General features: G+C 48.9%; 1 protein-coding gene and 1 long non-coding RNA gene across 8 annotated transcripts in view; one reads left to right on the top strand and one right to left on the bottom strand.

The window, feature by feature from the left end:
• Positions 1-696: 696 nt before the first annotated feature.
• On the bottom strand, positions 697-8,941 carry LOC141501737 (uncharacterized). Its single transcript, XR_012472298.1, has 5 exons — positions 7,690-8,941; positions 3,375-3,551; positions 2,093-2,800; positions 1,402-1,589; positions 697-762 (listed from the first exon to the last, which is right to left on the bottom strand). It is a non-coding gene; the product is annotated as an uncharacterized LOC141501737 (long non-coding RNA).
• The window catches only part of MSI1 (musashi RNA binding protein 1), a 32,502-nt gene continuing 12,689 nt past the window's right edge, over positions 7,390-27,202 (top strand). For 2 of the 7 annotated variants that reach the window (XM_074206007.1, XM_074206005.1), the window contains exons 1-10: positions 7,887-9,152; positions 9,311-9,351; positions 9,943-10,024; positions 10,132-10,216; positions 13,633-13,674; positions 15,989-16,081; positions 22,343-22,391; positions 23,742-23,824; positions 24,177-24,294; positions 26,987-27,067. In XM_074206007.1, coding sequence (XP_074062108.1) covers positions 9,094-9,152; positions 9,311-9,351; positions 9,943-10,024; positions 10,132-10,216; positions 13,633-13,674; positions 15,989-16,081; positions 22,343-22,391; positions 23,742-23,824; positions 24,177-24,294; positions 26,987-27,067 — 733 coding nt within the window. In that variant the 5' untranslated portion in view covers positions 7,887-9,093. Of the gene's footprint in view, positions 7,867-7,886; positions 9,153-9,310; positions 9,352-9,787; positions 9,856-9,942; positions 10,025-10,131; positions 10,217-13,632; positions 13,675-15,988; positions 16,082-22,342; positions 22,392-23,741; positions 23,825-24,176; positions 24,295-26,986; positions 27,068-27,202 lie in introns of those variants that run through there. The other 5 variants (XM_074206010.1, XM_074206008.1, XM_074206006.1 and 2 more) reach the window with 4 other exon arrangements.

The raw sequence follows: 27,202 nt of genomic DNA, 5'->3' as shown, positions 1-27,202 counted from the left end.
TGGTCAACAGGAGCCATATGTAACTGTCTGGGAGAAATATGATCCCAGACTTCATCTACCAGTAGCATCCTGGATCACAGTGCCTTAGAAGTTGGAGAGCCTTCCTTATATAATTTGAGTCAGGAGATTTGAGTTCTAGTGTGGGCTCTACCACCTACTATTTATGTGATTTTATAGAAGCCACTCCTCTGTGTCCATATCTGTTAAATGAAGGGGTTAGAATAGATGGTGCCCATGGTCCTTACTAATTCTAATATTCATATAGTCATTAATAGGCTCTAATAAAATACTCTAATACTTGGCTCTGACATTCTATGCTCTAAGTCCCTCTTACCTCTGACATCCTCTTTTTTAAGGTTTCTCCCAGTTCTGATATCCACTGTTCTAAGTTTCCTTCACACTCTCCTCTGACATCTTTTGTCCCCAAATCTCTACAGCTCTGACATTCTATGAATCTAAACGTTGTACCCACTCTATCATTCTATAGTTCTATGACTCTCTAATATCAGTCTTTGCTCTCTAAGTTACTTTTCCAGATTTGGGTTGTTTCAATCCCTTTCTATTATTTTTCTCAGTCAACTATCTCTGCTCTTCCCCACTCATTCATTTTTTATAAAGATTTTATTTATTTTGAGTTTTACAATTTTTCCCCTGATCTTGCTTCCTTCCCCCCCCCCCCACAGAAGGCAATTTGCTGGTCTTTACATTGTTTCCATGGTATACATTGATCCAAATTGAATGTGATGAGAGAGAAATCATATCCTAAAAGAAGAAACATAAAGTATAAGAGATAGCAAGATCAGACACTATGATATCAGTTTCCCCATTCATTTTTGCAACCAATGGTATGCATTGGGTAAACTGAAGGATAGGGGAACTGTCTGTAATGGCTGAATGAGACAGAGTTCAATGAGGACCTACACAGGGATGGATCCAGCAACCTTGACCTTGCACATCCTAAATTGACCTTCCCAGACTTTAATAGAAGACTCTCCTATGGTACCAACTGCTGAAAGGCAGAAAAGGCAGAAAATTACTTTGAAATTGATCTGAGAGAGGCAATTAGTTATCTCAGTGGATAGAGGACCAGGTCCTGGAGTCCAGAGGACCTGAGTTCAAATCTGATCTCAGACACTTTATACCTTATCTGTGTGACCTTGGGCAAGTCACTTAACCCCATTGCCTTGCAAAAATCCAAAAAACAACCAGAAACTGATCTGAGCTGACCTAAAACTCAGCCTTCCCAGCCCACATCTCCCAGGAATGGGGAATTCCCTCTTCCTTCCTCCTTCTGATAGTTGATATTTTCTTTTCAGATTCCTAAAACTGTGACCCTAGGTTACCCAGAGCCACCATGGGAGGGAGGAGGAACCCAAAGGACAGAGGCTTCTAGGCTTTCACCTCCACAACCTCCCCAGGGGCCAGCAGGAAGTCCACAGCATCCACTGCTGGTAAAAACACCTTTTCTCCGGGACATGCACAAGTGTAACCGGAAGCCACCACCAACTGACTGGCATTACCCCTGGGCTGCCTACAGACCTGTGGTTTACATTCTCCAGGTCTGCATTTTCAGTTTCCAGAAATAAACACTGAAAAAAAAAGAAAGAGAAAAGAAAGAGAAAAGGAGACACATTTTTAGCTCCTCTTGTCTTTAGCCAGACATTTGTGGGTTTGTTAATTGACCAAATCTAGGAAAATGCTTAATTACACATAGAGGAAACTTCAGATATTCCCAATATACACTCCCCCCAAAATATTGACTTTTGAGCTGCCTTATAAAGCCAACGTGGCTATCATTAGACGTGCAGATTGAGAAAGTTGGAGAGTCAGCAGGTTGGGGGGAGGAGGGTGGCCTGCTAAATTCTGTGCCTATGTCAGTCTATTTAATTCCATAGTGCCTGAGCCAGGGCAGATGTCAGAAGCAATAATTAAATGAGACCTGAGGCTAGGAGCTGCTTTGGGGAAGGAATCCCTATACTGAGGAGACAGTAAAAAAAAATAATAAATTAGAACTTTAAAAGAAAGGGAGGAGGATGGGTAGACTGTAACTGTTGAGAAGAGATAATGTTTGCAATAAATCAAACTCTCTTACCGTACATTCTCTGTAACTCAGCAAGAGTTGGCTAAATCAATAATCTGGTTAATAGTTAGCATTTCTGTTTTCTTCAAGGATAATCAATCAACAAACATTTCTGAAGTCTTTACTATTTTCCAGGCAATGAGTTAAGCATTGTTTTCCTGTCCTCAAAGAGCCTACATTTCCAGGTGTGTATACTGGGTAGAGAGAGACAAGATAAACACAGAAATCTGTATATACTGATACATACTCACATAATGGATACAGATAATACCAATGTGTGTACATGATTTTGTTTGAACCTTACAACAATCCTGTGAACTACGGGATGATGTGTATTATTATCTCCATTTTCCAGATGGGAAACGGAGTAGAAAAATGAAGCCATTTAATCATGGTCCTATTCGTTAATGTTGGTCCAGACAGGGGATTCAAACCCAAGTGTCTTTGACTTTTGAGTTCAGCCCCTCTATCCAATATACCACACAGCCTTGCTAAGGAGAGGAAATTCATCTAACTTAGGCATTCTGGCCCCTTGCTGGCTTGCTAGAGAGTCTTTGAGAGCTGCTACGGCCAAAAATAATCATTTTCCAGCACCCAAAATTGTGTCAAGGTCATAGCTAATTTGGTTAGACTGGTCCATGGAACACAGATCTTCAGTCCCTCATATCCAAGGATCTTTCCAGAACTTCCAGTTCCCAGGAATTCAGGTTCACTTTCATGCTGCAATGAAGCGACAGTCATTAACAGTTTCCAAAGAATTAAAATGCAATACCAGAACTTTACTATTCACAATCTTCTTTCTTCCCTCCCTCCCTCCTTTTTCTTCTTTCCTTTTTTTCTCCCTCACTCCCTCTTTCCTATTTTTTCTTTCCTTTGCCCTTTCCTTCTTTCTTCCTTATTTCCTTCCTCCTTCCCACCCTTGTTTCTTCCTCCTTTCCTATCTTTTTCTTCCTTCCTTCTTTCTTCCCTTTTCTCTCTCTCTCCTTCCTTGCCCTTTCTTCTTTTCTTCTTTCTTTTCCATTTCAAAAAGCCAAGTCTCAAGCCCATACTTACCAACATCAATCTTCATTGTCCCAAAGTTGAATAGAAAAAATAGTAATTAGAATGCTGTAGGTACATCTCGCTATCGTGAATCAATATTCATAGACTCTCAAGTCTGGAAGGGCCCCTCAGAAATTAATTCACTCACTTCTCTTGCTAAATATTTCTTAGATGCCTCCTAATGCTAGGCACTGTACTGGAGCTGGGGGATACAAAGGGAACGAGTAAAATGATACCGACTAAAGGAACTTACACTCTAATAGGTTTTCTGGCTCTCATCAAAGCTGGATTATTGTGTTCACTTCTGGCAGCAGAGTTTAAGAAGGGCACTGAGAAGCTGGAAAGTGTCCAGAGGAAGGCAATCGGGATGGTGAAGGACCTTGAGTCCATGCCATATCAAAGCCGGTTGAAGGAACTGGGCATGTTTACTCTAAAGAAGAGAAGATTCTCAGGAAGGACCAGCTTTCTCCTTTAGTGCTCTCCCTGTCCTCACCTCCATCTTTCAGAACCCATACTTCTAGTCAAGGTTCAGCTCAAGAGCCAACTGCTACAGGAGACCTTTCATGATCTCTGCTGGTGTTAACACACTCCCTCCCCAACTTGGTCTCAATTACTTTGTATATATTTTTGTATCTATCTCTGTGAATGTTTTCTCATTCCAGTAGAATATAACATACTCTGTGAACTGGTCCATTCATTGCAATTGGAAGGATGCCCCCAAAGTCACTAAGCTATCCCTATACCAGCCAGGAGCCCACACAATAATTTATAGCAGCTCCTTTTGTATAGTAATAAAGAACAGGAAACTAAAGGGGTGCCCATCCATTGAGGAATGGCTAAACGAATTTGTGTTTATGATTATAATGGAATATTATGATGTTAAGAAGTGAGGAACTATGGGGTAGCTATGGATAGAGCACTGGTCCTGCAGTCAGGAGGACCTGAGTTCAAATTCTGCCTCAGATACTTAATAATGACCTAGCTGTGTGACCTTGGGCAAGTCACTTAACCCCATTGCCTTACAATAAACAAAAGAAACAAGGAAGTATATTGCTTCAGAGAAACATTATATAATAAACTGATGCAGAGTAAAATGAATGAACAGAACCAGGAAAACAATGTATATAATATTATTGTATATGTATATAATGATTATTGAAATAATCAAGAACTCTAATGCAATGGCCAACTACAAGTATATAAGATGATGATAAAATACACTATTCACTTCTTGAGAGAAAGGTGGTGGACCCAGGATGCCTAATAAGACATATCAAAACCAATTGAAGAAACTGGGCATGTTTACTCTAAAAAAGAGAAGATTCAGAGAAAGGACCAGCTTTCTTCTTTAGTGCTCACTCTCCTCACCTCCGTCTTTCAGATGGGGGTTTTCTTGACTGTGCATATTTTTTACAAGGACTTTTCCTTTTCTTTTCAGTAAGAGAGTAGCAAAATGAAGAGAAAGAAAGAAAAGAAAAAGAAAGAAAGAAAGAAAGAGAGAGAGAGAGAGAGAGAGAGAGAGAGAGAGAGAATAAAGTGGGGACATTGAGATATGTTTCTTTAAAAAAAGGCCAGTTCCCCAGAAGGCAGAACTAAAAGCAATGAGTAGAATAATGGAGAGACCACTTTTAGACTTGTGATGTCAGGGAGCTTTTCCTAAGGGTCAAAGATGCTTAATGATAGAATGAACTACTTATATAGATTCTCTCCTTACCCTCCCCCCCCACAATTTCTTGTCACGGGGTAGAAAGGACAGACTTAGCACTTCTCACAGAATCCTAGGATTCTGTAAAATTCTGAGATTGTGATTCTGGGGTTCTAGGATCTAATTCCACCTCTTCATTTTACTGTGAAGGAAAATGAAACCCAGTAAAAGAAAATGACTTGCCCAGCATCATAGTGAGCTTTTTCAGATGGTGTAGTGGAAAGAGCTCTGAAAAACCAGAACTTTGAATCCCAATTCTATTCCTTACTACTTGTGTGACAAATCACTTTATAGAATCCTAAATCTAGAATTGGAAAGAACTTTGGAGGCTATTTAGTTCGACCTTATTTCACAGATGAGGAATCTAAGACTCAGGGAGATTAAGTGATTTGTCTGAAGTCATACAGTTCATGATAGAGTTGGGAGCTCTCCTAGTCTCACTTTCCTTATCTGTGAAATGAAAGGGGTGGACTAGATGAGCCCATTTTACAGGGGAAGACACAGAGATCTGGGAAAAGAGAAACCAGGTATGACTGTTATAGCTGTGACTTGTCCCTATGTTTTTCCTTCAGTTATTCTTAAAGAACTTTGCTCTCTGACCCTTAGTGGGGGAGATATCATCAATCCATTTTACAGGTGGGCATAGGGAAATGCCCAGTCTCAGACAGCAGAAGATCTCGAGCTTAGGGGGAATACCTGGTTATTTAGTCAGTGTACTGATGTCCTTTGCCCGTCACCTGTCTCTACACCAGGTTAGAACCCACCAAAGTCCTGTCCTTGTTTGCTCAAGTTTGGTGAGATAATCATTTTCTACCCTCCCCATCTCTTCCTGACTATTTCTAAATCCCATGCTGCAGCCCAAGGTAAGCTGGGAAGGAGAAGGGGTGGGTGTGGGTGAGTCAGGGATGAAAGAGCCAGAAAGGGCAAGTTCTTTTTCAATCGCCCAGGGTGACAGGCTAACCCTGCTGAGCACTCCAAGGAGGTATGCAAGGCCAATTCAATCCCCAAAAGCATTTTAAGTGCCTGCCATATGCTGGGCAAGGAGGATACAAAGCTTGACCAACAAAACAATGGCCGTCCCCTTAGAGGGTGTTACCTTTTCTTGGGCTGGGGGGGATGTGGCCGTAAGTAAACATTCTAGTCATCTATATCTGCAAGAACAAAAGAGAAATCTGGTGGAGTAGTAGGAGTCAGTGGTTCAGGGCCCAGACCACCAGACAGAAGCAGAAGACTTACAGAGAATTTTGGTTTACTAGGTGTATGACCTTAGGCAAGTCACTTCCCCTCCCTTGACCAATCAATCAGCCAATACCTAGGAAGTATTTACGATACTGGAGACAGCTAGATTGTTCAGTGAATAAAGCAAAAAGTCTGAAGTCAGGAAGATCTGAGTTCAAATTTGACCTCAGATGTTTACTCGCTGTATGACCTCTGTTTGCCTTAATTCACTGGAGAAAGAAATGGAAAATTACTCCAGTATCTTTGCCAAGAAAATCCTACATGTAGTATTGGCGTATTATGGTCCACAGGGACATGACTGAACAATGACGTATATATTTAGTGTTGGGGGGGGATAAGAGACAAAAATTAAATAGTTCTTGCCTTCAAGAAGTTTACATTCTAATGGGGGAAACAGCATGTGCACCTATGAGAATAAGCAGGTTATATTACAGAATTACACAAGGTGGCTTTAGGAGATAGCATTCCTTCTTCTTAGCAGTTGGAGGGAGGGGGTGGGGAACAGGCAAGGCTTTATGAAGTCCTAAAGGAAGCCAGAGGAGGGAGAGTCTACAGGTAATGTTTGTCCTTCACTTTTTTTTTTTTTTAGATTTTTCAAGGCAATGGGGTTAAGTGGCTTGCCCAAGGCTAGGTAATTATTAAGTGTCTGAGGTCAGATTTGAACCCAGGTACTCCTGACTTCAAGACCGGTGCTCCATCCACTGTGCCACCTAGCCACCCCATCCTTCACTTTTGAAGAAGACCATGAGGTCAGGGAGGTGATGCCATGACAAGCATGTGAATTGGACTGGGGGTGGGGAGAGCTGTGCTAAGTCACCAGCCTCATTTTCTCCTCCAGAGCCATCTTGGTCCAGCAGTCAGATAGGGATCAGGACCACTGGAGATGGCCCTGGATATGAGACAGAGTTCCAAGGTCACACAGTTAGTAAGAGTCAAATATCTGAGGCTGAATTTGAACTCCCATCCTCCTGACTCCAAGTCAGTGGGCTCCATTCATCTAGCTGTCCTGGTTTGGGATGGAAGGCAGAAGATGAAATAAACTTGTGTGTTCCGAGGAGAAAGCTCAAGAGAGAGGGGCATTGAGGGTAACACTGGCAAGTTGGGGTCTCTTAGGAGTCTATCAGGATACTTAGCTTGGAATCTGGAAGACTTGAATTCAAATTCTGCCTGTGGTATTCACTGAGTGACTCTGGAGAAAAATCACCTAATCTAATCTAAAAGTTTGGCCATAATCATGTCTGCATGTGTACCTACCTCATAGGCTCATTGTGAGCCTTCAATGAGATAGTTCTTGTAAATGGCTTTGAAACCTTTAAACCTGGGTGGGAGGAAGTTGTGGTCAGGGCAAAGGCTTGGCTACTGGGGAGAATGGTAACCGTTGGCAGCCATCCAATTTGGCTGGAATATTGAGTGTGCCAAGGGGAATAGAATGAGCTGAGGCCAGAGATTCCCAGGTTCAAAACCATCCAGGAATCATTTGTTAAGCAACATCTGTGTGTCAGACATTATGTTAGGTGCTCAGATCCAAAGAAAATCAGGCATCTGATCCCATCAGACACTGGAATATACAAAGAAATGCCATTTCTGTCTTCGAGGAGTTTATCTTCTCCTGGGGAAAACTGACCTGTAATTCCATAAGGGGGTTGCAAAGGAGTTGGGGTGGAGTGGTCTCCCATCTGAAGCTAGGAATCCTAAGAGGAGGGAAAGGAGGGAAAGGAGGGGCGGGGCATTTCAGCTTGACAGCAAGAAAAGGGTTAACAAAGCAACCTAGCATCAAGGGATTATGACTGAGTCCCAGCTGGTGAGTATGTTTTTCAGGATGGTTGATAATGAGAAGGCTAGGAGGGGAAGAGGGAAAAAAAAAAAGGCAACTTGGGCAGGAAATGGGTCACCTTCTTGTTCCACTGAGGTGGGTCAGAACAGTGGAGCCAGAAGAATGGAAGCTTCCGGAGGGCAGGGACTTTCGTCCCTTGAGCCTCTGGCCAAAGCCAGACCTCTGTGCCTTTCAACCTGTCCATTCCCTTCACTTGGAGTGCCCGGACCCGAGGACCCTCGATTTCATAGCTCAGGCCCCAGAGGCTCCTGGGACATGGACTTGTCCAAGGTAGTGGCTGGGTGGAGAACCAGGTCCAGGCTCCTGCTTCTCTGCACAGACGGTTTCTGGCTTCCTAACTCGAGTTACAATGAGCCCCAGTTCACTCTGGGTTCCTGGCGAGGTTGGAGGACAATGCCAGCCCAAAGGGAGTTTGGCAGGAAGGACTTCTGGGCCGGGCATCCTCCTCCTCACCAGGTGGTGGCAGCTCCGGGGCTAGGAACCTGGACCCTCCCCACCTACCTAAGTGGCCTGGGTTTTAACCCTTTCCCTGCCGGCCCCAGCCTCAGAAATGGGGCAGGGGCAGCGGCTGAGGGGGAGGAAGGAGTGTCCTGACTCCGGGAATGGGTGCGGGTCTCCAAACAGGAGGGAACTCCTGGAGGGCTGGCTTTCGGGGAGGGGGGTTCCAATAATCCAGGACTCCCTTGGTATTGTCACTCTCCTCTTTTGGGGGGGGGACCCGGACGGAGTGTATCCGTGTGGCTGGGGGTGTTTCTAGCCTCTTACCCAGCATCGGGGGGTGCGTTTGTGGGTGCTCCTCCCGGGGGCCACTCACGGCACCGGGGGGGGGGACCTCGGCCACCTGGCAAAGAGGCGGGGGGGGGCAGCAAAGTCTCTCCCCACACACACACACCGGCCAGGCGAGGGGGGCCGCCCCCCGCCCCCCGGGCCGCGGCTGGCAGCCGGGAGGGAGGCCGGCGCGGGGCTGCTTTATGCGCGCGGGGCGCCGGGGGGAGGAGCCGGCAGGTTGGCCCCGGCCGGGCCCTCCCCTCCCGTCCCCGCCCGCCCGCCCGAGCGGGGTCGGGGGAGGGGGCAGCATGGCCTGTCCGTCCGGCCCCCTCCGCCGCCGCCGCCGCCGCCGCTCCGCTCCTCCGGCCCGCGCCGAGCGCCCCCGCCGCCGCCGCCGCCCTCGCCCCGCCGCCGCCGCGGGTCCCCATGGAGCCAGACGCGCCCCAGCCCGGCCTCGCCGCCCCGGACTCGCCGCACGACCCCTGGTACGGCCCGGCCCGCGCCCCCGGCCTCCCCCGCCACCGCCAACATGGCCGAGGCCGGGGCCGGCCGGGCCTCCCCGCGCCCCGCGCCCCGCGCCCCCGGCCCCGCGCCCGGCCCCCGCTCACTCGGGCTCTTTGTGTCTCTCCCCCTCCTCCCGCAGCAAGATGTTCATCGGGGGACTCAGCTGGCAGACCACGCAGGGTGAGCGGGGCGCGGGGGGGGCGCGGCCGCGGGGGGGGCGCGGGAGGGACCCCCGCCTGGACGGGGCGGACGGCCGCCCCCCGCTCCCGCGCGCCCCGGGACCTCCCCCCTCGGGCGCCACGGGGACCCCCACCCCGGGGGACCGGGACCCCCCCCCCGAGCCCGCCCCCCGCTTCAGCGCGCCGAGACCCCGAGGGAGCCCGCGGGGGCGTCCGCCGGGGCCGGGCTGGGGGGGCGGGGGGGGCGGGGAACCCCGCGCCGGGCAGCTGGGCCCCGGAGCGGCCGGGGGTGGGGTGGGGGGGGCTCAGGCTCCAGCGCGCGGGGCGGGCCGCGCAGACTCCGCCCGGGCGCCGGCCCTCGCACCTGCGGCTCAAACTTTTGTAACCCGGCGGCGGCGGCGGGGGCCGGGTCGGAACCCCGCGGGAGCCCGGAGCCCCAGGGCCCCGCGGCCCCGGCTCCCGCCGCCGCCGGATCTCCGGAGCCACGCCGGGGCCCCGGGCCCGGGTAGGGGAGAGGGCCGGGGCGGGGGGGGGGGGCGGGTTGGGGGTCCCGGGGCCCCGGGCTGGTCCGAAGCCGGGTGTGTGGTTGCAGAGGGCCTGCGCGAGTACTTCGGCCAGTTCGGGGAAGTCAAGGAGTGCCTGGTGATGAGGGACCCGCTGACCAAGAGATCCAGGTGAGCCCCCCCCAGGCGCCCCAGCACCCCGGCCCCCCGGCCCGGCCGCTGCCCTAACCAGCGCTCTTTCTTCCCTTTCTCCTCCATCTCCGCCCCGCTCGGACCAGGGGCTTTGGCTTCGTCACCTTCGTGGATCAAGCCGGGGTGGATAAAGTGCTGGCCCAGTCCAGACACGAGCTGGACTCCAAAACGGTGAGTAGGGGTGCTGGGGATGGGGGGGGGGGCAAAGGGGCCCGGGGAGGTCGCCCTGCTGTTCTCAACTCTTGGGTGCCCTTGGGTTGGGAGGGACTTTGGTGTCCCCACCTGCCCCCTGCCCAGGGCCTTTCTGGGCCTCTAAGTGACCAGAGACTCCGAGATCCAATCAGGGTCAGTTTCTCACTGCCCCCCCCCACTCTCCCTAACAGAACTGACTTTCCAGAGAACCAGAAAGGAACTGAGGGTGGAGTTGGGGGGAGGCAGCTCGGGTGGGGTTAGGGTCAGACTCGATGGACCCTCCCCCCTGGGCCCAGCCCTGATGAGTCAGGATGGTAATGACCTCCCCTGTGGCACCTCTCTGGCTCCTACTAACTAGTATTTGGCTCAGATGAGACCTGCCCCATTCTGCTCAGTTTCCCTCCTTGAACCCCTCTTGGCCCTGGGTGATGAGGCTGAATTCGAATTCCCCTCTCCCCCCCACTTTGGGCCAACGGGCCTCCTCCCTTTGTCTGGAGACTTCAGACTCTTGGTGAGTTTATGGAAAGCCACCCTAGGCTCAAGGTGATAGGTTATGTGGAACCAAAAGCCAGGCCCATCACCTCCCATGGGAGAAGGCCTCTCCGGCTCCTGGGACCTGGGGCTCATGGTCTTTTTTGTTTAAAAGTCAAACTTCTGGAACATTCTGCCAGTGTCTAGTTGACCTGCTGGCCTGGATCTGCTGAGGGGCACGTGGATGATGGTAACCTGGCCCTAGGGTTGCCCCCTATGGCGGTAGCAGAGTATGGGGGGGTGGGAAAGGGTGTTGAGGGAGGTTGTGGAAGTTGTCTGTCGATAGGACAGGACAGTGAGATCTCTTCTAGAGCTTTCTCCCCCTACTCCCCCACACTCTCACCACTTCCCCAGCCCTGGGCCTCCCTGCTTGGGTCAGCCACTGGCTCCTGTTTACCTATAACAATGACTAGTTGTGCAGAAGAATTTGTTAAATTACCATCTGTCCCCTCCAGCCCCAGTACTCCTGTTATCTCTACCCAGTGGCTCCCTCTCAGAGTAATGAGAAAATGGGGCCAGGCCACAACTTTGCGGGCTCCGAAGGCATCTTCTTGGCAGCGTCTGAATGACATGGGCTGGGAGTGGACAGACAGTGGGTCATTGTTTTTGCTTATTATCTTCCATGGGCCTCCTGCTCTCCTACGGTCCCCTGTCCTCAAAATGCACTGAAGCTTTCGACATGATTCAGGAAGCCAGAGTTTTGGGGGTGGCCACGGGCCTAGGGAGCCAAGAGGGGGTGAAAGGGGATGAGAGGGCTCTCCCTGGGAGATACAGGAAGGGCAAGTTGCTCCTGGTTTGGAGACCTCAGGCTGTGGGGAAGGGATGGGAGAAGAGGTTTACTCTGGAGTTTATTTTGGGTTCTGACTTTCACTTTTTATTTACTTGTTGAATTTATTTAGTTTGCTGGGTTCTGAGTCAGAGGGGGTGTGGAGTTGTGTCTGAGTGTGTATTTAGTAGGTCTGTGAATCTGTGACTGCTCAAGGGCTTGTATATGGTACCAGAGGGGTGACTCTCCCAAGTAGTTTTTGTCTGTGTGTGTGTGTGTGTGTGTGTGTCTGTGTGTCTGTGTGTGTCTGTGTGTGTGTGTGTGTGTGTGTGTTGGTGTACCAGCCGGACATCTAGGCAGTAAACCTTTGGTTCTGGCAGACAAGTGAATAGATGAGGGAGAGATTGGGGTGGGGGTGGAGGGAGTAGGAGAGGCAGAGAAAAACCAGGCTGGAAATCACAATACTAGTGAGGGGAAGTGGGCAGCTGTCATTTTTCCTGGGGACCAGTTGGGCCAGTGGGCTAGTGGGAATGCTGCCAGATGGGTCATCCAAGCATCTGCTTTCAGGGGGTAGGAGGTAGGAAGAGAATGGATGACTCCTGTGTTGAGAAGGATGGTGGAAAGAATCAGATCTGGAGTCAGAGGATCTGGGTTCAAATGCTAGCTCTGTTCCTTTCTGAGTGGTCATTTCCCCCTCAGTGGACCTCAGTTTCCTCATCTGTAAAATGAGGAAGTTGGACCAGATGATCTCTAAAGTCTGTTCTGCCCCTAGAGTCTGTGATCTCTGGGCAGGCTTCTCTGCAGGGCCTGAAAGTTTCTAGCTGGGGAGGAATGAGTTTTCTAAGTCTAGACTGTGTGAGCAAGAAGTCTTTCCTGTGGCTGGATAATGTGAGGAGATGAGTTATGAATTTTAAAGTGACGAAGGGCTGTCTACCTACCCCTCCTCCTTCTTTGTGTTAGGGAATAGAGGCAGAGTCCTTTGCTGAGGGCCCCCTTGCTACATTATCTCTGCTGCCTCATTCTGTATCGTACTCATTGGCCTTCAATGTCCATCAGCAGCTTTGAAAGGTGGTGCCAGGGCTGGAGATAGTGTTCAGAAACGAATTCCAAAGAGAAGTGTATAAAGTGAATCCCTTCCTTTCCCCATACTGCCTGGGCTAGGCCTCCCTTGAGTGTTCTCTTGTCCTGGTTATGCTGAATTAGGATATAACCCCAGAATTGACTGCACCTATCCAGGCACAAATCTGAGAGGTGACTGATTCTGTTAAAGTCGTCCATAGCTCAACAGGACTGAAGGCTGTGGGATTGAGAGCTAAGCTCCACTTGGAGGAAATCTAGATTCTCTGGCAGCTCCCAGGCCTATGCCTAGAAATCTCCAATAAGCTTTCTTTTGGGGCATCCAAATCAAATTTGAGGCAGTAGATTTTGGATAGTAGTTGGTTTCTCAGGGCAATAAGTGGACATGTCCTCAGAAAGTTTGTAGGTAGAATTGGGAAAGCCTGGGGAGAGGCATTGACTGTGTAATGTAGAATTATACTTCAAAGCAAAAGAGCCAGGGGGCTGAGGGACATGCTAGGGGAAGGGAATTATTTACATAGAGCCTACTTGGTTACTGTCTAAACACTACAAATATTATCTCATTTTTCCTCACAATAACCTTGGAAGTCGGAGTTATTAATTATCCCTAGCTTACAGTTAGGGAAACTGAGGCAAACATTTGTTAAGTGTAACTTCGGTCTTTTTGGCTCCAGATGCAGCTCTATACCCTCTGAATCACCAGCTACCTCCCAGAGGGTTTATAATTCATTCATTGACAATATTTTTCCAATACCCATTATGTCCAAAGCATTACATACTTGTTACTGGAGATAACAAAAATCCCAAATGGAAATAGTCCCTGCCCTCAAGAAGCTTAAATTCTATAGCTTGTATTCCCTCCCCCCCCCCCACCAATGTCATTGTGTCACTAGCATCTAGGGCAGTGTGATGCATGAAATAATTGCCTGTGGGATTCCGGACATATGGCCGCATATATCTATAGTATGTTTACTTGGAGACCTCACGTTCAAGCATGGTTCATATTCTCATTCTGTTTCAGATCGATCCCAAGGTTGCATTCCCTCGTCGAGCACAACCCAAGGTAAGTTGGGTGGGCCCATGACTTTGAACACATCCCCCCAGATCCAATGTACAGTTACTAGAGCTCAACAATACCTCCCTTCTCCCCTCTCCCCCATACATAAGAAGCTTTCTTCTTGTCTTGATATAGGGGGTCATGGTCCTTTAGCTTAGGAGTGAATATTTCTTATGACTTCCTCTCAATTCTTACCGACGACCCTTTGAGCTTAGGATGGACCATGTGGCAGAATGGACCAACATGATGGGGAAGGATTCTTGTTCTTTCTCTGACATAGGGGGAAAGCCACAGGTGAAAATTGTGCCATGGAGTTCTAATAAGCTTGGGGATTAGAAGAGGGACTCACTTTTGGTATTGTGTCTCTGAAGCCTGGCACCATGCCTCCTAGATTCTTTGCTTGATTGATGGAAGAAGCCCATACTTTGTGGGAAACTGAGGTCTAGGATCAATGAATAAATAAGAAAGGTGCTAGGGATCCAAAGAAAAATATCAAACCTTCCCTGCCTTCAAAAATTTATATTGTAAGAAGGAGGACAGATATGAGGTAACTTTGGGGGTTGGAGAGTTTTGTGTTTAATATTACTAGTAGATAAAGGTATGACTCAATTGAACCCCAAGTCTGAGCTTTCTGGACTATAGGGTATAGGTATATGCCACTGATCTTTCTGGTTAGGACTTAGGAGAAAGAAGAATGAAGCAGAGGAGTAGCCTGAAGTCTAGTAATGAATCCCACCCCTTTCTGGGTCCCAGACACCTTGTCACCTGTTGTCTTTCAACTCAGGTGAATTTGGCCCGGTTCCCAGGTGTCCTCATTCCACTGGGCCTCTGGTGAATTGTTCTGAATTAGGAGATGGGTTGGGGGTAAAAATCTGATTTCTGAGTTGGTGAAGCTAGAACCTTCTGTCTTGAATAAGGATGGTAATGGGAAAATGTGGAATTCTGGACTTGACAAGCACAGAACCTCAAAATCTCTACCTATAAAAGATGAAAAATAGAATATGAGCAAGAACACCCTTATGGGTTGATAATTTTCCCCCATTCATGAAAATGTAAATAATTTGGAATTGCTATTAATTGATTGGATTGATGGTTAATATTTTGGGAAGAAATTATTTTTAAAACTTTTTTTGAATTAAGAAATAGCACATGCCCCCATTCATCCATGCCCTCCTATATCATCCCTCCCTTTCCTAGGGCCTCTAAGGACTTCTATAGTCTTTGCAATACTTGTGGGTTGAGACTAGAGGTCTCATGATAGTAATTGAGCTAAATTCTTGACTTTGAGTCCAGTTATTTATATTTATGTTTAAATATATATTTATTCCAATTATATATAGGAGTGTATATATATATGTATATATATACACATATGTGATTTTATATATTTACATATATGTATCTACACTAGCAATTCTCTGTGTGACCTTGGAGCAAGTCACACCCTCTCTGGAAACACCAGTTTCTCCCTTTTTTAATTTTGGGGGTTTGCATTAGGAGCCAGTATACCTTGAGAGCCAGGGAGAAGGCTCCACTCTGAAAAAAGAAGGGGGCAATTTTGGAAGCAGGCCAGGAACTGGTCTGGGAGGGGAGCAGGCCCAGAAACTCAAAACAGTTAGTGAGCAGGTATCTCGGGTTAGCCACACCAGGAAGCAAGCACATGGTCAGAATTGGGTTAATTCCATTAAGTAGTTCAGTGACAGAAGGTGCTTTAGAGTTCGGACTGGCTGGCAACCGTCTTGGATTAGCCATGGGCTTCTGGAGTAATTAAGACCATGTGTTCTTCCCGAAGCAGGCCTGGGGCCAAGGGGCTGCCAGAGGTTGGTGGCTGAGAGAAACGTGGGAGGGTCTGGTGGAGAGGGGATGTTGAGAGGGGTCTTGGCCCCCCCTCCCCGAAGTGGCAGTGGTGGGTACAGGGATATTCCCATTTCAGAATTTTCTGGTAGGCCTAGGTATAGACCATCTCCTTGGTGAGACCCCCGTGGGACGCAGCTTCAGGATGCAACCTCCAGGGCTGGGCTTCTATAAGAGAGGATACCGGTCTGGTAATTGGGAGCCGTGAGGGAAGCCAGGGAGAGCAAAGCATCTGAGACGGTTCGTTAGGCGGGTACAGGAAAGGAAGAAAAGAGTTGAGGCCTACTGGGATATGCAGCTGCCTTGAAGTGAATTTTTTTTTTGGGGGGGGAGGCAAGGGTGCATGCTGTGGCCTGGGACCATCTATTGAATGTCAGCTGCTGTGCCTGCAGGGGGGCCAACCCCTGCTGCTGGCTCTGGGCTGAACGACTCAGATGCCCACTTCCCTGTCCCCTCCCCCTAACAGATGGTGACTCGGACCAAGAAGATCTTTGTAGGGGGGCTGTCGGTGAACACCACAGTGGAAGACGTGAAGCAGTATTTTGAGCAGTTTGGGAAGGTGGGTCTGAATGCTTGGGGTGAGGGACTTTGAAAGGGTTTGTCACTGGGGGAAGAGGAGGGGGTTCAAAGCTAAAGGAAGTAGATCCTCATTAGCCATCCAGGGCAATAGCGCTCTGGTTGAGAAAGGGTAGAGATACCAGGCAGTATAGACCCTCAAGAAATATTTGTTAAGCTGACTGGTGAGACCCCACCGTGTTAATATTATTTCTGTTAGAAATAGGAATGGAAAAGTCCCCAGCCAGGCAGGGTCCAGGTATTTATCCCTGTCTCACACACACCCCTCCCAGGGGCAGGGGCCCCTTTGGGATCTAGGCCAGTTTCTTTGTGCCTCCAACTCTGGACATCTCCCTGGGGAGAGAATATCACACAATAGCTGTTCCCATTACTGGTCCTTCCTCGATGCTTTTTCTCTTGTTTATCTTCTCCCATGTTTTCTTTTGCTATTGCCTTGTGGCTGGTTCAATGTGATCTTTCCTCTCCCTCTTAGGAGTTGACACCTGTCTAGGTTGTTGTCCAGCTAGTTGTGTCTTTTACCACCCCCCATCTCACACACACACACACACACACACACACACACACACACACACACACATATTTCCTAGTGATGATAACTATACTCATTACTTTGCTCTCTTCCACCCACTCAGTCAGGAAGGGTGGGGAACCCCCTGACCTGACTTTCTAAAAAGCTGAAGAGCATCCTTGATTCCTAATCTGGCCCCAAATTCCAATTCTCCAAGCCCCTGCAGGATCTCCAGTTACTTTCTCAAACGAGCCTGGGAAGTTCTTTCCGGATGAATTTAAATTGAACTCACCTTAAAATTGAATAAGTGTTTATGAGTGAGTGTGTGGTGTATGTGTGTGTTTTTAGGCTAGCAGGAGGAAGCATAGACTTCTTCGAGATCAGACCCATAAGGACGTCCTAACTCTTAAAACACGGAGTCCCTAACTTTTACCGATTCTTGGCCATGGGCTTGGGAAAGGGAGACGGAAGGGTCGGAGGAAAGGCTATGAGGTCTCCTTTACCTGCATGCACAAGATTTGAATAGAGCTACTGGATATTTTGGGCTTATACCTGAATAATTTTTGGTGGGTCCCTAAAAAGGGCAAGAAGGAACAATCAAGAGTGGTCCTCAATGGGGTGCCATTTGTCAGCCTCCTAAATCCCCCTGAAGGAAACTTCTTGGCTAAGGGGCAGCAGAAAGGACTCCTCTTAGGGCAGAAGTTTAGGAGTGGGAAGCCTGAAAAAGTCAGTTCCCTTCTCTAGGCCTCAGTGTTCTGATCTGTCAAATGAGGTGACTGGACTGGATCTCTTAGTGTCCTTCTGGCTCTGCCAGCTACTGCATCATTCAATGTTCAAAGGTCCCTTCTTAGGGCTGACATTCTATTTTGCAACCTTCTGTATCCTCAAGGTCCTTTCTGGCCCTGATGTTCATGGCCTTTTCCAGAAGGGATCCCCAACCTGGAAAAGTCTGTTCCCTTCTCTAGGCCTCAGTGTCCCCGTGTAGCCTCAAGTTCTCTTTGGCTGTGCCAATCTAGGCCCTAGGTCTTTTGATGTTCATGGCCTTTTCTGGAAGGGATTGCCAACCCGGAAAAGTCCTTCTCTGGGCCTCAGTGTCCTGATCTGTCAGATAGGTGTTTGGAGCCCCTTCTGGCTCTGCTAGCTATGGTGTCAGACGCTGAATGTTGGAGGGTCCCTCTTTAGGGCTGACATTCTGTTCTGCAGCCTTCTGTATCCTCAAGGTCCTTTCTGGCCCTGATGCTCATGGCCTTTTCCAGAAGGGATGGCCAACCCGGACGAGTCCTTCTCTGGGCCTCAGTGTCCTGATCTGTCAGATAGGTGGCTCTGCCAGCTGAATGTTGGCAGACCCCTCCTCAGGGCCGCCCTCCCGGTTTAGGCCCTCCCTGGCCCGGCCCTTTGATGTCCTTGGCCTTTCCTGGGAGGCGCGGCCAGCCTCCGGGCCCCTCGGGGCCTTATGCTAAGCCCCCCCTCGGTGGTCGGGTCCTTTCTTTGTGCCCGGCCCCGCGCCCCCACCGTGTGGCCCGGGGCGAGCAGGTAGGTCGAGGTGGGCGGGAGCCCCGGGCCGGGCTTCAGGTGGGTGACCCTGGGGGGCCGCCCGCCGCGGGGTGTCTTTGTGTCTGGGCGCGGAGCGGCGGGGCTGGCGCTAATCGGATCCAGCAGCTGGGAGCGGAGGCCGCCCGCCCCCGGGGCCGGGGTTGCCATGGCGACCGGGCCCCGGGAGAAGCCGGCAGCGGCGGCCTCTTTTGTTCGGCCCTAAATCGGCGCTGGCATGCGAGCCGGGCCCGGGGGGCCGGGGCGGGGGGCGGGGGCCGGGATGCCAAGGGCCCCGCGGGGGGAACAATGGGCCGCGGGGCGACGCCTGCCAATCTTGCTTAGTGGCCCCGGGCCCGCCGGACTTGGCGGCCGCGCGCCCGCCCGCCCCTCCCCCGCCGCCCCCCGGTTCCCATGGCGACCGGAGCCTATTAAGGACACTGCCTGGGAAGCCCATGGAAGCCCCCGCGGCCTCCCCTCGCCTGGCCTGCTGGGAGGGGGAGGGGAGGGGGCCCGGGGAGGCTTTGGAATTCGACCTGGGCCCCAGGCCACCCCGCTGACCCGGCCACTTCCCCTGACCCCCTCCTCCCACCCCCCCACCCCACTTCCCGGCCTGGGTCCTGGCCTGCCCCTGGGAGAAACAACCAAAGATCAGCACCTTGACAGAGGGAGAAGCTGAGACCCCGGGGGAATCATCTATGCCAACCCTCTCCTTACTGGGGAGGAAACTGAGGCAGGAGAGAGATTCCCCTGAACCCCATCTCCTGAGTTGGGTCCTGGCCTGCCCCTGGGAGAAACAACCAAAGATCAGCACCTTGACAGAGGGAGAAGCTGAGACCCCGGGGGAATCATCTATGCCAACCCTCTCCTAACTGGGGAGGAAACTGAGGCAGGAGAGAGATTCCCCTGAACCCCATCTCCTGAGTTGGGTCCTGGCCTGCCCCTGGGAGAAACAACCAAAGATCAGCCTCTCTTCTGACAGAGGAAGAAAGAGACTCAGGGGAGCAATGGAGGAGAGTTTAGAGGTCATCTATCCCAACCCTCTCTTACTGGGGAGGAAACCGAGGCAAAAGAGAGATTATAGGATGAGAGATTTAGAATTGGTCAGCTGTTCCAAAACCCTCAGTTATAGAGGAGACTCCAAGTGGTGACTTGCCTAGGATCACAGAAGAAAACATTGGAAAGCCAGGGCTCCAACCTAGGAGATCAGGGCAGTTGGACGGAGATGGGTTTCAAACCTGGCTCTTTATCCCTCCAAAATGATTGTCCTTAGTTATTTCAAAGAAGACCCTGACATCAGGGAGGCCATGCCATGACAAGCAGTGGATTGGATTTGAGTGATGAGATGCTGTGCAAGTCACCAGCCTCAGCTTTCTCCAGAGCCATCTGGGTCCAGTGGCCAGATATGAAGCAGGAAGACTGGAGAGAGCCCTGGGTGTGAGCAGAGTTAAGTGACTTACCCAGGTTCACACAGCTAGGAGACCCTTTACTGTTGGGGGATTTGTGAAGTAGCAAGTAGAAAGGTCATTAGATTTGGAGATAGAAAACCTTTGTTAGAATCCTGGTTCCAATCCCTGTTGGATGGTGGCATAGTGGATAGAGCACAAGTCTTGGGAGCTCTAGGAAGACCTAAATTCAAATCCAGCCTCATTCACTTGCTGTTTACTAGCTGTGTGACTTTGGGCAAGTCATCTCCATTGCCTCTCAAAAACAACATTAAAAAAAAATATCCCTGTTGGACACTTGGGCAAGTCTCAAGGGTATCAAATTACTAAAAAAAAAAATAGCTCTTTGTGGCCAGGGACTGTTTCATTTGTCCTCCATTCCCCAGCCCTGTCCTGGGACCTGTCCCACTGAGTTTTGTTTTTTTGCAAGGCAATGGGGTTAAGTGGCTTGCCCAAGGTCACCCAGCTAGGTCATTATTAAGTGTCTGAGACTGGATTTGAACTCAGGTACTCCTGACTCCAGGGCCGGTGCTTTATCCACCTAGCTACCCCCCACTGAGTTCTTAAAAGCTGATGAACTGAATTGAATGAAAAAGAGAGGTTGGATTATAGGTTCTTCCTTAAATCACCCTTTTCTATACTTGACCTTCCCCAAATTAGTGATAATCTCTTAAAGATCAATAGGTAGGTAATAGCTATTGTTAGGAGCTTCGAAGTGGATACGTGGAGTCAGGAGTACCTGGTCTTAATAATGACCTAGCTGGGTGGCCTTGGGAAAGTCACTTAACTCTATTGCCTTGCAAAAACCTTAAAAGAAAAATAGCTATTGTTATCTCCCTATAATCAAGACCCAAAGGGTCTTCTGGAGAGAGAGACAGAGACAGAAAGTAGAAGAAAATAGAGAAGAGAAAAGAAACAGAGGCAAGATTGAAAAGCGGTATTGATTAGACGACAGCGGTGCTGATTACTTGGAGAAACAAAATCATCAAATTTCTCTATTTGGATATCATGTCAGAAGTCATCTAATCCAGCCAAGTCCTAATCAACAGCTCCTCTTGGTCCTGGGGAGCCTGGCAGGGGGTTTGGAATTTGAATCAGGGTTATACTACCCTCTAGTTAGGTGCCTCAGTTTCCTCATCTGTAAAAATGAGCACAGTTGGACTACATTTTCTAGTTTTGAAATCTGTGATTCAAGTAAGGATTCTACTGGCCACCAAGCCTTTAAAAACATTTTAGTTGGTTTTGCCTTTTTCCTTTTTTTGGAGAGGGTAGTCTACCACTAACTGAATGGGCAACCTTAATCACCTCAATTGCTGCTTCTGCAGAACCAAGGAGGTCACCCTAAGGGACCTCTCAGTTCTTAAAACTGATTCCTGTTCATACCCTGGGCCTGATTCCCTGGCTGGTGTTGGGATTAGACTACAAGATGGTGTCCTGGGGGAGAAAAGCACTGACCAGTGTGTCTGTTTAGGTCCCTGCGGTCTAGGTTGTCGCTTTATTTCCCTGGGGATGAGGGGGTTCCTCTGTGCTGATGTGTCTAGCAACTCTGGGGGTAGTACTGGATTTTTCCAATAGAGGGAAGGGAAGTGTTGGGGGTCAGATAGGAGCTGTTTCATTCATGTCTTAGTATTTCTAGTATCTAGCACTGTGCCAGGTTTCATAAATGTGGAGTGATGGATGATTGGATTGAATGATTAACGATCTGTGACTAAAGCTGGGTCATGTTCATAGAGTCCTTCCTCAGTTTAGAATGAGTATGCGTGTATTGGAGGAGAGGGGGAAATATCTCTGCGGGAGGGCTACAGGACCCTTGAGAAAAAGAAATGTGTATGTGGGAGGATTGCTGGTGAGCCCCTGGTGAGAGAAGGAGATGGGGACCCCCCCCCTTGCCTTTAGGGAATAGGGAAGGTTACAATACAACTCAGGTTTTCCTGATTCAGAGCTGAGTTTCATTTCTTTATGAATTTTGATGTTGGCAGGGTGGGGTGATTGGGGCTCCAGAAAATCTAAACTTGGCTGCCAGAGAAAATAACCCCCTTATTATAGAAAGAAATGTCTCAAGGCAGGGATTATTAACATTTTATGAATGTGGTGTGCCCCCTTTTTTTCAGTCTGATGATGCCTAGGGACCCTTTCTCAGAATAATGGTTTTAAATGCAGAAGAATAAAATAGCATTACAAGGAAAACCAAGTCTATTGAAATAGTTATCAAAATGTTTTCCCCCCCAGATTGTAGGTTAGGAACCATTGCCTTGGGGTGACTTGGGAAGGCCTATTGATGGAAACTTGGGACTGGGATGGATAGCCTGGACTCTTCCCCTCCCCCCTCCTTTTACTCTCTCCCTCCCCCCAACCCCTTTCAGTGGGAGGCAGAAGCCTCATCTCTGCTCTGGAGTTGCCCTAATTACTGCCTCTAGCAAAGAGGAAACCTCAATTAGAGGAAAGTATCCTGCTAACAGAGTCTAGTTGGAGTGGGCTGCCAGCCTTCGGCTACAAAGGATGAGGCCCTCTCTCCCCCACCCCCCTTCTCCTCTCTGCTCCCAGGGGCCCCTTTCTGGCTCTCTCTTTCAATGCCCCTGAGCATCTCTGGCCAGTGGATTGAATGGGTCCCCAGTAGGGAAGTAGAGAAATGAGTGGGTGGGGGGGTGACCCATTCTCTAGCCAGACCCCCAGGCCCAAACACCCATCTGAAATGCTCCAGGATGAAAGAATAGGGGGAAAGGAATGGGGAGCTATATTCAAGGGCTCCTGTGTCTTCCAGGTGGATGATGCCATGCTAATGTTTGACAAAACCACCAATCGACACCGAGGTAAGGCCTGAGCCCTTCCCCCACCCTCTCAGGGCCTAGGGTCAGGGGGCCCCATGGTCATCGCAGGGGCCTCCAGGTCACAGCTGCCTTTTCATCTCTACTCTTGACATCCTACCCCTCAGGATCTGCATCCTCTCCCTGGGCCTGCTAGCACAGAGGCCTTTTGTCCACCCGGTTTCCTGTGCTAGAAACCTCTGAGCGGTTGCAGATACCCGAGAGGAGCAGGCCCTGCCCTTGCTCCCCAACATGGCTCCAGCCTGTGGAGGCCTCTACCTTGTCCCTGGTAATCTGAACCCAAGGATGGGCCACCCCGGGGACGGACTGACTCCATTTCCCCTCCAATGACTCAACCTTCTGGATCCTCTCTTATGACCTCTGAACCCTATTAGCCACTAGGTTTGGGCTACTTTTTACCCAGGGACCTTGTCTTCTCAGGATACCATCAGAGGCCTTCTGAGAAGTGCCCAAGCTGGCTTATCCAGCCAGACCCCTGGGAAGGGGGACTGTTGTCCAGGAAACAGAACAGGGTGGTAACTTTCTGTGTTCAACCCCAAATAGCACTGGACTGCTTTGAGGAGGAGTGAGTTCCCCATCCTTTCAGGTCTTCAATTAGTCGACATATATTAATATGTGCCAGCCACTGTGTTAAGCACTGGGGTTACAAAGAAAGGCAGAAACAGCCCCTGCCCTCGAGAAGTTTAGATTCTAACGAGGGAAGCAACTTTCCAGGGCTAATTTCAGAAGGAAGATACTAACTTTTATAATTTGGAAAAAACTTCTTGAAGAAGGTAGGGATTATTACTCCAAGGCTGGCTGACCGCCTGTTGGAGATGGTCATGACCTCTTGGGTTACGATGGCTTCTGAAGCCCTTTCTAACCATGATAATCATGAAAGCAAAAATCACAGGCTGAGCAGTGTGGTTTGTTCTTTTACTTCTCCAACTCTGTCACTTCCCTGCCCAAAACACCTCCATCTTTGGCCAACACTTCCCTCTCCATATTGTCTTCCCCAAAGTTTCCCTCCAAGCCTAGGATTCCTAAGTTTGGTTTCTGCTTTGGTCCCGTCAAGACACTGGAGAAGCAATGGATCGGCTGCATTTCGAAAGGCCTGCCTTGCTTTGTGTATTTGTATTCCTAGCCCTTAACACAGTACCTTGCACAATGCTTAATAGATTTTCATTGGTTCTTTCATTCTTTTTTTTTTTCCGTTGAGTCTTTAGAGTATCCCCTGTCAGACTGTTACTTTGCTAACATCTCGCTACCCTGACAGTATACCCACTTTCCCTGGATGTGGGCTCTGATCTCAGTGTCACTCCCCCATCCCTGGGGCTATCTGCTTCCCTCTTCTAGGCTTTGGCTTTGTCACATTTGAGAGTGAAGACATTGTGGAGAAAGTGTGTGAAATTCACTTCCACGAGATCAACAACAAGATGGCAAGTTGACTTTTGGGGTGTGGGAGGACCCCTAAGAGTGGGAGATGCCAGGTGTTCTTCTGAAAGGACACTCACTCAGGACGCACCACGGGGTCAGGGACAAAGGCCTGGACAGAGGCTCCGAGTCAAACCTATAGAAATGTAGAAAACCCTTATGGGTCTCAGGTTCAGGTCTTGACCTACCTATCAAGAAACAAGTTTGAGGAGCTGTAGGGATGGCCGTATTATGTGATAGGGAAGAGAATTCCATGAGCCAAAGTAAGAGGTAGCCCTTGAGGTTGGTGGTGGGAGGTAGGGCCTCCTGACAGATCAGTACTGGAGAGAGGATTGACCCAGACTCTTTCCATCACAGGTAGAATGTAAGAAAGCCCAGCCAAAGGAGGTGATGTCACCCACAGGCTCTGCAAGGGGGAGGTCCCGAGTCATGCCCTATGGAATGGATGCTTTTATGCTGGGCATTGGCATGTTGGGTAAGTGGGGATGTTCACTCTCTGAATTCTGGGCAGGAAGAGGTTTGGGGGATTTCATAAGATCAGAGGATTTGGAGCTGGAGAGGCACTTCCAAGACCATCAGGTCAGGCACCTTTTGATTCAGAGAGGGAATATATAACTCGGCTGACTTGTCCAGGGTCACATGGAGAAGTGACAGTAGGGATTGGAACCCAGGTAGCATGACTGTAAATCCAGGGTCCCTTTCCCTGAGAGCTGCCAGAGGCTGACCTCTATTTGCTGGCCTCCCCCTTCCTATCATGCATTAGGGTAAGAGCTGCCAAGCTGCCCAACTGCCAGTAATCCACTGTCTAGCCCCAAGCTAAATGGTCTTATAGAGGGTTGGGCCAATGCTGCCCTCTGCTGATCATCTTAAGAGCTTCAGTTCAAGCCACCTGTTCCCTCTTCATTGTGAGGGTCCTAGAGGAAGGGAACTGTAGGAGACCCCAGGTTGGGGGGAAGGGACTAGCCTTGTTTATGACTTTCCTTTCTTAGGAGAGAGTGCCATCCAATTGGATGACTCAAGAGCCCGGGAATACTAGGTTGGGTTGCTGCTTTGATCCTAGAGAAGCCACTCACCAATAGATCAGCAAGCATTTATTACTGTGCGCCGTTAGGGTCTAGGGATGCAAAGAAAGTCAACATGTATAGGCTAGACACCCGCTATGGTCAGATGCTGTGATACACTGAGGATAGCAAAAAGTTCAATTCACTAGGATTTCTTAAGCACCTACTGTGGGCAACGGACTGGGCTAGCTTGGAGATGCAAAGCCAGTCCACTAGGATTTTTTTTTTAGCTTGCTTTTTGCAAGGCAAATGGGGTTAAGTGACTTGCCCAAGGCCACACAGCTAGGTCATTATTAAGCGTCTGAGGCCGGATTTGAACCCAGGTACTCCTGACTCCAGAGTCTGTGCTCTATCCACTGCACCACCTAACCGCCCCTTTATTGAATATTTTTTGAAAAAGCTGATTAGAATCTTATGTCCTTGAAATATCTTTGAGACCTCCAGTAAGTCACTCAGCCTCCCTGTGCCTCAGTTTCCTCATCTGTAAAATTATTGGATCTCAGGCAGATCTGACTCTTTTTGACCCCATTTGGGGTTTTATTGGTAGAGATGGTAGTTTGCCATTTCTTTAGCTCATTTTTCAAATGAGGAAACTAAGGCAAATAGAGTTAAGTGATGTGGCCAGATTCATACAGTTAGGAAGTGTCTAAGGCCAGTTTTAAATCCAGGAAGATGAGTCTTCCTGGCTTCAGGCTCAGCACTCCATCCACTGTGTTGCTTAGCTTCTTCTATATAAATCTTAGTTCATTATTATTATCATTAATCAATTAATTGTTAGGTAATCATTAAAAACATTCTAAACTTAATGTAGATTAGGCAAGAAATTGGTAAAAATTGTGCGATGCATTACAAGCTTTAAAGGTGACTTGGTAAATTGAATTTAAGAATTAGGAAGAGTTCAAATCCTTTCTCAGAGCTTTACTAGCTATGTGATCCTAGGCTAGTCACTTGCCTTTGATTTATCTCACTTTCCTCATCTATAAAATGGAGGTAATGATATCCTTCACCTCCTAGTGTCAAATGAGAGAATTATAATATCCTAGACAGGACCTGTTAGAATTATGCATCAGAAATTCACTGTTTTTCATAAGATAATAAAATACAAATCACCATCCACAAATATGACCATTAGTACAGTCAGGACTGTGCCTTTGACCAGATAAATGTAGATAACATTGATCTCTGACAACTGTGTTGTTGTTGATGGGCATCAAGATAGCACCAAAGTGAATAGAGGACTGGACTTGCTGTCGAGAAGATTTCGTCTTAGGGGGAGGCTAGGTGGCGCAGTGGATAGAGCACCAGCCCTGGAGTCAGGAATACCTGAGTTCAAATCCAGCCTCAGATGTTTAATAATTACCTAGCCATGTGGCCTTGGGCAAGGCGTGTAACCCCATTGCCTTGCAGAAACCTTTAAAAAACAGATTCATCTTTATGAGATCAAATATGGCCATGAACACATTAACAATTTAGGCAAGTCTTCCCTTTAGCTGGAGAGCCTAGGAATGGATGGCATCCCTTTTCTATATTGGTGGCTCTGGTCACATCCCATTTGGTGACTTGTGTTCAGGTCTTGATATTTTCATGTTTATGAAAGATATTATTAAACTAGAGTGTCTAAGGAGAGAGATATCCAACATGGTTCATTGTGTTTGAGGATGGAGTGGAGGAACCAAAGATAGTTCATCTGAAGAAGGGACTGAAGAAGGTAGAGGCAGTATCTGAGGTGTCTATAATTTTCATACCGGATTAGATATGTCCAGTTTGGCCCCAGAAGGCAGAAGTGATAAGAGGGCAATTTAGTTTTGATTTAAAAAAACCCAACTTATTTATGGTTAGATGTAGTTCTAAGTGGAATGAGGATATGGTCCCTCTCCCAAGGTCTAAGGAAGAAGTGGATTCCCCTTCCCTTATGTTCAGACTATGAGACCAGATTACCTGGTCAGTTAGGTGGTTTGAGCTCTGGAACCTCTGAGATCTCATCCTACTCAGAGATTCTGTGATGCTGCCTCTGCTCCTTGGGCTGGACCTTAATCCAACCAGATCCAATAATGACCAGATCCTGCGGGCCTATTCAGGGACTGATTCAGTCTAATTTACCTGCAGGTTATCCAGGTTTCCAAGCTGCAACCTATGCCAGCCGGAGTTACACAGGCATTGCACCTGGCTATACCTACCAGTTCCCCGGTAAGTCTCATTTGACCTCCCCCTGCCCTCTACCAGCATGTCCCAACTTCCTTGCTGAGGTTAAGTCCTCTTCCATCCCCCAGGGTAGGGTAGCTTGGATGGATTATAAGGGGTTGCATGGTTTGGGGACCTACT

Source organism: Macrotis lagotis, chromosome X, assembly GCF_037893015.1.
Source record: "Macrotis lagotis isolate mMagLag1 chromosome X, bilby.v1.9.chrom.fasta, whole genome shotgun sequence".
Lineage (NCBI taxonomy): Eukaryota > Metazoa > Chordata > Mammalia > Peramelemorphia > Peramelidae > Macrotis > Macrotis lagotis.
Note: the sequence above shows the minus strand (reverse complement) of the source record. Positions and strands in the feature narration are given on the sequence as shown.